The sequence below is a fragment of the Aptenodytes forsteri genome, unplaced genomic scaffold (assembly GCF_000699145.1).
Source record: "Aptenodytes forsteri isolate BGI_AS27 unplaced genomic scaffold, ASM69914v1 Scaffold60, whole genome shotgun sequence".
NCBI lineage: Eukaryota > Metazoa > Chordata > Aves > Sphenisciformes > Spheniscidae > Aptenodytes > Aptenodytes forsteri.
The window spans coordinates 224792-234326 of record NW_008794175.1 but is presented as its reverse complement, the minus strand read 5'-3'; the positions used below and the strand labels follow the sequence as shown (position 1 = coordinate 234326).

The 9535-nt window shown below is 37.2% G+C and overlaps 1 protein-coding gene across 1 annotated transcript in view; it reads right to left on the bottom strand.

Annotated features, from left to right (window-relative positions):
• NUP205 (nucleoporin 205) overlaps positions 1 to 9535 on the bottom strand; it is a 44998-nt gene that overhangs the window by 15920 nt on the left and 19543 nt on the right. The window contains exons 17-23 of the mRNA XM_019473318.1: positions 7536 to 7660; positions 6477 to 6591; positions 5271 to 5420; positions 4138 to 4212; positions 3190 to 3347; positions 2170 to 2250; positions 1105 to 1296 (exon numbers count right to left, since the gene is read on the bottom strand). Coding sequence (XP_019328863.1) covers positions 1105 to 1296; positions 2170 to 2250; positions 3190 to 3347; positions 4138 to 4212; positions 5271 to 5420; positions 6477 to 6591; positions 7536 to 7660 — 896 coding nt within the window. The remainder of the gene's footprint in view (positions 1 to 1104; positions 1297 to 2169; positions 2251 to 3189; positions 3348 to 4137; positions 4213 to 5270; positions 5421 to 6476; positions 6592 to 7535; positions 7661 to 9535) is intronic.

Sequence of the window (9535 nt, the reverse complement as noted above, 5' to 3'; positions counted from 1 at the left end):
CTCAGCATAAGAAAGACACAGACCTGTTGGTGTGGGTCCAGAAGAGGGCCACAAAAATGATCAGGGGGATGGGACACCTCTGCTATGAAGAAAGGCTGAGAGAGTTGAGGTTGTTCAGCCTCGAGAAGAGAAAGCTTCGGGGAGACCTTATGGGGGCTTATAGAAAAGATGGCAGCAAACTTTTTAGCAGGGCCTTTTGTGACAGGACAAGGGGGAATGGCTTTAACCTAAAGGGGGGTAGATACAGACTAGATATAAGGAAGAAATGTTTTACACTGAGTGTGGTGAAACACTGGAAGAGGTTGCCCAGAGAGGTGGTGGATGCCCCATCCCTGGAAACATTCAAGGTCAGGTTGGATGGGGCTCTGAGCAGCCTGATCTAGTTGAAGATGTCCCTGCCCACGGCAGGAGGGGTTGGACTAGATGACCTTTAAAGGTCCCTTCCAACTCAAACTATTCTATGATTCTGTGAAGGATCCTTCATTAAATTTTGTCTTTGAGAATGGCTGGGTCAGTAGTAACTGCCTAGTCTGTCCCAAAAATTACTACTGTAATTCAGCAGTAAGCCACCTAGACTTTAAATATTTTAAGACAAAGCAAACTCTCGCATTTCCTAAAGCCCTTCTAATTGTAAAATCTTTACTTTTTCTACTCTGAAGTTTCATTCAATTCTTTCATTTTTCAAAAGAAGCAGTGGTAGGATTTGCAGTGAGTCATCTAAATGCAGTAAATCAGCAACTGCAGTACTGTTTGCCTTCATCCCTTCCATGAGTTCTTCTATGTTCCTTAGCAAAATGGGCTGTTTCCTTTTCACACACCCTTTCCAGACTACTATCATACTGGATTATACTGAAATGTCTGAAATTTGTCAGTATATGGTTCATAGTTCAACAGTAGCTATGCAAGAATCCAGAGTATCTCCTCTGTCCACAGTGCATTCAACTTCAGCACAGTAGCAATCAGAAAACTAAAAAGAGTACTAGAGGCAGACAATTTTTTTTTGGATTACAATCAAGAATGCTACTTGAAGAGTAGTTTCTCTTTCATGTAAAAAGATACAGCAACAAAGTTCAAGGAGAGGGCTGGTTTCCAGTATAGCATTACCTTGTCATGCACATCCTGCAATAGATCGCGGATAATCAGTTGTCTGTCCTCAGCCTGTATGAGATCCTGGGGGCAGGCAGTGAGTATAATTTCCACCAGTTGTCTCCATGACTCTAAAGCATGCCTCTTAGCATGGAGGCATTGCAGCAGCTTGTTCCGCTCCACTACATACTGCAGGATAGTGTTGATCTCCTGAGCACCCACAACAAAGAAATTGAGTTATAATATGCTAAAAGAAGTTAATGGCAAAGACATGCAAGATGACAATTTTATTTATTAGTAATAGTCTCTGGAAAAAAAAAAAAAAAAAAAAAAGGGTAAGTCTTCAGCTTATCGGAAACAAGCTGCTATTAATCATTTCAACAAGATAGGCCAATCCATTTCTGAGCGGCTTTTCACAAGGCCTTTCCATCATGAATGTTTCAAGCTTGTAGTAAAAAAAAAAAAAATTAAAAAAGTAACCAGGGAAGTTCTTTTCTAACATACACTTTAAAATCACAAGAAAAACAACTATGAAAAATATATTTGTGCATTTTCTTCCCATTTTAGTCTGAGTCATTTCTCCTTCATCCTTCAACTTTCAAATCCATTTAGCCAATTTCAACTAAATTTAAAAGATGGCAGGAGCCTCAGGAAATAGTTAAGTTCCAAGTTCACTAAAACTATAGCTGTGTAGAAGAAAAGAGAAATAAATTGGCATCCCCTGTGAGAGAAAGGCAAGGTGAACTTGCCTGCTACACACCATACCTGTCAATGGCCAATCCTGACATCAGTATGTACTGCTTTCTCTACAGTGGGGTGGGAGCTGCAATTGTTATCAGCAACGGGGAGGGAAAAGGTTCAAGAAAAAAGAAAACAGACTCCAGGTCTGCTGTTTAGAGAACAGTATGTTAAGAAGTAGTTTATCTTACCAAATTTTAATGTCTTTTTTTTTTTTCTTCAGGAATTAGTAACTCAAAGTTCAGAGTCAAATCCACAAGCTTTCATAGTAAAGCTTACTGCTTGACAGTATACGAAATCCACCAAGAGCAACAAGAAACAGTAGTTTACATTTTCTATACTTACCTCCATAAGTAAAGGTCTCTGGCCTATGGCTGCCATTCCTTGAAGGGCATTGACTTCTGCAACCAGAACTCTGTGAAGGTACTGAAATTAAAAAGTTAAAAAAGAAACTTTAATGACAAAGAAGATGTATCTGTCCCTCCTAAAAGTGTTTAGGAGATAGCTACATAATGACAGATGCAACTGAAGGACTGAGATTCAAGTAAGTGTGACTCATTTTTTAGGTTTCTCCCCTACTTCATTCTCTAACTGCAGTACTTTTAGCTGTCTAGTCTCTCTACCTGCTCACTGCACTTCTCATTTTTGCACTCATTTATTTCCTTCTGGTCCTAAGTTGTTCTGTCCTTTCACGAACTCTTTTAACACATCACACTCCCTTTCCTCTTCAACCTCCACAATAGTCCTCTTGCACAGAAGGAAGGGTTTGTTTCACATTGTACAATATAGAATAGCTGGTTCCTAATATGGAATAGCTGCATTCCTATGACCATCAAGATCACTTTTACGTTACATTCCACTCCTGCTCTGTCCCTTGTCTCTCAGATCGGAAATTTTTCAGGACTACTTATCATACACTTGTCAAGTACTCATCACAATGTGACACTATCTTAACTATAGCCTCTAAGAACTACTGCAGTATGCAACTATGTTGTGTACATAATTGTGTACCCATATGTAGTACTACATAGTTGTGTACTGGAGACCAATGAAATGCATAAGGTAGATGTCATATCTGCAATATCACTTGGGTGTTCCAAGATGGGAAAAACATTAAGACAGAAAATATTTCCTGAAAGCGTCTTAAACTGATGCATCTGTCTACTGCAAATGAGAAATCAGTGTGTGCAATGCAGAAGAAATAAACTAATCCAAATAGTTTGCATAAATTATACACATATCTGAAACAGCTATACCTTTTATGTGAAAGCAAGTTTCAAAGTATTATTAATACACTGGTCATCTGTATTATTATCAAGATATAAAATAGCACATGCAACCTGAGAACATAAGACCACCGCGCACCTTGACGTTGCAGACCACTTGTCCACGTGCATTCTTGTGCTCACAATTAGCAATGACTTGCTCAATCTGAACCCGGTCAAAAAAATCCAGTTGTAAAGGCTCTGGAATGTCCTGACTAAAGTCAATTGAATCCAGGATACTTAAGATCTTCCTGCGTACTGGAAATGTAAATCAATTCAAACTGTATTCAGAAATATCAAGGGGAAAACAAAAAAAGTTGACAATAGGAGCCTAACTTACCTTTGTAAATCCAAATCTTATGTGTAAAGTTTCAAAAGAAAACACTAAATTTTCAGAAAGTGCTATCGAGCTATATAAGGGGCTTAAAAACATTTTCTAGAACCTTAAATTCTTAATTTGTGTTATACTGTATTGTTCTCCTGTTATGTATGCATGTAATCCAATATTTACAAATACAAGATTCTAATTTTTTCTCCTAAATAAAAGCAGGCTGGTTTTCAATGAGAACCATGCAGTCTTTTGTTGAGACTTAGAAACACTGTAAGGAATCTGAAGTTACTTACTTGGGTTTTACATTCTTTGCCATGAAAATACAAATATGTTCAGCCTTAGCAACAGTCTCACTGTTTTTACTGTTAGCAGTAAATTTATAGACTGCCACTCTCCCATTCTGTCCTTCCATAGATACTTAAACACAGACTTTTCTAAATTCCTTTCCAGTCCAGTATTTTCCACTCACTCCAATCATCTACGTCAAGGTTCTAAAATTCATTTTTTTCCCCACACTAAACAAAATTGTTCCATGTACTGCTGCTGTTTAGAAAGTCTATTATTTTCTTTTTCAAAGTGTCCTTTCTAAGAGGCGGCCCCCCCCCCCATCACGGAAGTAAAAAAAATAAAAAAAAACTTTACTGAGAAATAATCAACAGCCATAATGCTTACCTTTGGAAGATCAAAGTGGAAACACCCCCCAGCCATAATGCTTACCTTTGGAAGCAGTATCAAAGTGGAGAAACCCACTGACTGATCGACTTTCATCTTCCATCCCTCCTTCACCATCAGCTGAAGGTAATGAAACATAATAAATAAAAAAAAAAAAATCAAAGCGAAAAATATCACCTACTTTATTAATACTGAAAGAGAAAGACGGAGAGAGCACACGCTGACAAACCTTTCACATGAAAGTCTTCTAATACAAATACAGCCTTGACTGTTAATAAAATGAAAACAATACTTAATCTCACAGAAGCTAGCCAGTTATCAAATACAGATTAGACAGTACTAGAAATGCCTAAAAAGACACCCCACCCTCCGGTATGAATGATGCAGGTGGATGAACGCTGTAAAATGAGTAGGGTATCTGGCCAGTTTCCCGTACTGAGGTCTCCACAAGGATGAAAAGACAGTGTTCAGACCTATAGAAATGAGGGAAAACACCATACTGCTGCAGCCCGTTAACGATATCTTCCAGTTACTCTGTTTATTTTCTTCATGTAAAGAGTTTTATTGCCACCTGTTTCTATTTCTCTTGATTCGCTTCTACTCTGTTCTGAAACTCTGAAATCTTGCCTTTTTATTTAACATTGCATTTTACGTCACATTGGGATGAAGTATCATTTTTGTGATGTTATAATGTCAAAAGCCAAACTGACCTGTAGCTACTATCTTCTGTGAGAGAGGGTTGAAAATATGTAACAGACAGACAGAAGTTAAGACTGAGAAAACTTTGTCTAAAACTGTTTACCAAGGAAGACCCTACACCTTCTCTACACAGTAACAACTCTGGATAGCATCACAAAATATTTTATAATTTTAATTATTTTTTTATATTCCCCTCTCCTACCCCATAAACTATGTTTATTTTTTGTATCAGTGTATACACTGAGATGTTTCAAAAATTAAGCACAGACAAAGCAGCAATGAACAAAAAGATACCCTGATTTCTTTCACTTGGGAGTCTACAACCACCATCATATCTTTCTTCCCATCTCTTCAGTGGCAATTCCAGACCCGGTATCACAAATGAACTGTCATGAGCTTATAGAGAAAAGAATTCAAATAAAGTCTCTCATACTTCCATTTATTCAAGCTTATTTACCCTCACACTAAATTCCTCTTACCCAAGTACGGTTTCACAGGCATGTCATCAAGCAGCAGATGCAGCAGTCTCTGTGTGTGGGAGCGCTGGCGGTTCAGCGAGGTTACTCGCATTTCTATAGCTGCAGTCTTCATCAGCCAAGACATTTGGTTCAGTGTTGAAATCTCGTGTTCTGGGTGGGGATAAGGAAACAATTATAAAATTGAACATAAATAATGTTACTTACTCCAAGGAAAGCATTTTTCATTTAAGAAAGCTTTTAGAGGATGTCATTACTTATTATCTGCTCACCATTTGTTTACGAGACAAAAGGACTGAGAGATCTGACAAAAGCCATTAAAACGAACATGTAGTTATTGTGGAAACGAATCATACATATACACACAATTAAGAGTATACACATACACAAAAAATCTGGATATAACCTGTACTAGCAGTCATTGTTCTGCTGGAGTTATTCTGGAGAATGCAGTGCTTCATAAGCAAATAGGGTCAGTTATAATTTCAGTGAAAATAATTCAGACATTTACCCAAAATGAACTATAACTTTAATCAAAGTTGGTAAGGCTTGAATGTGGGTCTCCAAGAATCTTCATATTCTATATTCATCTAATATGTATTCTTAAGTTATATAAGAATCATCTAAAGTGCTTTACCCATGCTAGATACATGTATTCAAATGCTAAGTTTACTATCATTTAACAAAGGACTAGTGGTCAAGCATCTGATAAAGTAAATAAGGACATTGATTCAGTTTAAGACATCTGAGAAATGTTGGTCTGAAACATTAAAAACACATGTATTAACTTAAAAATTAATACCATCACCAAACAAAAGTTCTTAATTCAAAGGAAGGGAAGATATAGGTGGGTACAACCACCAGCCTTCTATTCCCTCAGTTCTTCATTTCTTTCTTACTTCTCAAAAATATAATTTTTTTCCTGTAGTATAATCTAACAAAACTACAATGATAATTGAAATATAGATTAGGATTTGCTTCTGGAGACTTTATGCGTTCCAAAACTAACATTCTTTTACAAGAGTTCAGCGCTAATAATCTGAACTTCCTAAATAGGCAGAGTTCAATCTTTGCAGAATTAAAAGGTTAGCAGAGGCAGTAATTAATTCAGTTTAATAATGCTACCTATGTTTCTTCTATGATTCCTAGGGAGTCAAAAGATGCATTGAATTTTAAGCATGCACAATCTTATCTTAGCATAAAAATTACCTTTGATAGAAAATGGCAAATACTGCAGCTGAGTGAATAAGAAATCCTGACTGGTCCTCAGATATCTCATAGTTGGACCTGATGTGTCAGAGCATGCACATAACTGATAGATCACCTAACAATCAAAAACAGTAGATACCCATTTATGGAATTTATTTTAAAAACAAACCAACCATCAAATCAAAAGATGCATAACACTGTTTTACTGCTCAAACAATATTACCTGTATTTACAGTAAGTTTTCCATCAGCTTACTCCAAAGCTGAACATATTATTTATAACAGACGTTGAATTATGACATTAAAGGACTACCAGCACATGGATGATTCCAACAGCTATTTGCCCACAACATGACAATATATAAGCCTTTCTGTTTGTTCAGCTCACTTAAAAATGAGTATCTTTTTCAGTTGCCAGGTTCACCAAGACAGGAGATGTAAATCTTCCCCCCCCCCCCCCCCTTCTACAGTATGGCCTCTTTCACTTTTAATAATGTTTAAAATCCTTTCTAGATGCCACAGATTTTCAACATGATACAGGTGTGTAATCATATGATGATATGATTTAAGGCCAAACATCAGCTACCTTGCACATACACCTAATTCAGCTGTCTTCCGCATCTCACCCCCTCAGACATACACACATACATTCTGTCACTGTTACAGAATAAAGAAGAGAATTTTATTGGCTTATTTGGGATTATTTGTTACCTTACTTGCTGGCAAACTGCAGTTCCAAAATTTAAAAAAAATTAGCATATGGTCACAACAGATTCAAAGGCTCACCAAAAACATGTAGAACATTAGTTTTATAAGTATATCCCAATGCCAGGTTCTGACATGAGTGCAGAGTATTTTCTGTGTTGCTACAAGATAATACTTTTTCACACAGAAAAAGGTAGAATAGAAAGAGCTCAATGTATACAAAAACCTGACAGATACATTTTAAAAATGAAACTATTATCAAAATCATCAACCATTTGTGTTCACCAACCAAGTAGCAGCTAATTTTATTCAGAGCCTACTTTCAGTATATGTCAACAGAAAATATGCTGAATACCTGGTAACAGAGTTCTGCAAGATGAGGAGATTCCTGAACTGCTGTAGGCCCATTCCTTGTTTCGGTACCCTTCTCCAGTATGTTCAAAATAGCGTGCAGGCAAGTCCGTGGGCAACCCAAGACACCTTAAAACACAAAAATAATTTGTTAACTTTTTGATCTTACTTGCCTCCATAGCAAATATACGTTAGTACAAAGAATTACAGAAACTAAATTGTTCAGATACCTTGTGCTGCACTATACTGCTCCACAGAGCTGCAGCAAAAATATCTGGCAAAATTTTTTCTCCATTAATTAAAATAAAGGAAGGAACTGTGTTTCAGCAAAAATGTAATGAAAACATTTATAGTTAGTCTGTAGGCTTTGGAGATGCTAGTGAAAGAGGATAAATTATGCAATCAAAACTTATTTAAGAACTTTCTCTTCAGTTCTATAAAAAAAAAAAAGAGATTCAATTGATTCTGTAATATTCTGCGTGAATCAAATGAAAATTTGAATTCTTGCTCTTAAACTTTAATTGAATACTCATTTGACAATTTCAAAGAGCAGCTTTAAATTCCTGTCTTTATTTTACAATTACAGCCATTTTATGACTAATGCTCCTAAAGGCACCTGACACTGCAACCAAGGGGAACAGGGAGGAGATTTTAATACTGAAGTCAAAATCCTGTCTTTTTGCATTCTTCCTTTAGGCAATTAATTCTTTAATCAACCCAGAGAGATGTCCTGAAGCAGTAAAGGCATCGACAAAAGCAGTTCTTACAGGGGAAATCATCTTCTCTGTTTGGACACATATAATTTATGCTTTAGTAGGAAATTATTATCTCGAGGCAAATGGCTTATGGTTATTATTTCTTCACATTATTAATGGGATAATTCAAAGAGGTGTGCAAGGCACTTTCATGGCTTTGAGACAAAGTCCCCTATCACTGACCTAACATATGATACCCTGTAAAATTGTGTGGGTGCAGATCAGTTACCTGTATTGAGTAACTATGGAATTTCAAAATATCCAAGCAGGGTCTGCAATTGTAAGCTACTTTGCAGATGAAAAAAATCGGTTGGCATCTTTTTTTTATCTTTCTGATAAATAACTTTAAGACTTTTTTTTCCCCAAATAAAATTCAGGTCCTATCTACCCTTCATTTAGAACTACGAAGGACTAAAAACTGCTGGGCCACAGTGTCCAATACAAACCTAAAGATAACGAGAAATATTCTTCTCTAAATAACTAAAATCAAATGTTTGTTCAAACATGTTCATGTAAAACATCCTTTAAAACAGTTGAGAAAGAATCTCATACTTCAGATTGGAAGGGACTCCAGGATGTCTCAACTCCAAACTACTGCTCAGTTATGATATCAGACCAGATTGTTCATGGCTTTATACAGCTGGGTCTTGAAAACTTCCAAGCATGCAGAATGCACGACCTCTCTGGCCAACCCACTCCACTGCTTCACTGTCTTCACCGTGAGAAAGTTTCTCCGATATCCAGTTGGAGCCTCTCTTGTTTCAATCTATGCCCACTGTCTCTCATCTTCCTGCCATACACCTCTGAAGAGCCTGCCTTTATCCTCTCATTAACCTCTTCGTAGGTATTCGAAGACTGCTATTAGGTCCCCCCCAAAGCCTTCTCTTCTCCAGGCTGAAGAAGTCCCATTCCCACAGCTGCTCCTCACAGGCTGAGTGCTCCAGCCCCCTGACCATCTCTGCTGAACTTGCTCAAGTTTATCAATGTCTGCCTTGTACTGAATACAAGTTAGAAGCTGAGGAGGCAAACAAGACACATACTGACACACTATTTTTCTCACCAATTCAAGAAACATTAGAACTGTTGCTTTAAAGTTCTTATCATAGAATCATAGAATCATTGGGGTTGGAAAAGACCTCTAAGATCATCGAGTCCGACCGTCAACCCAACACCACCATGCCCACTAAACCATGTCCCTAAGTGCCTCATCTACACGTCTTTTAAATACTTCCAGGGATGGGGACTCAAC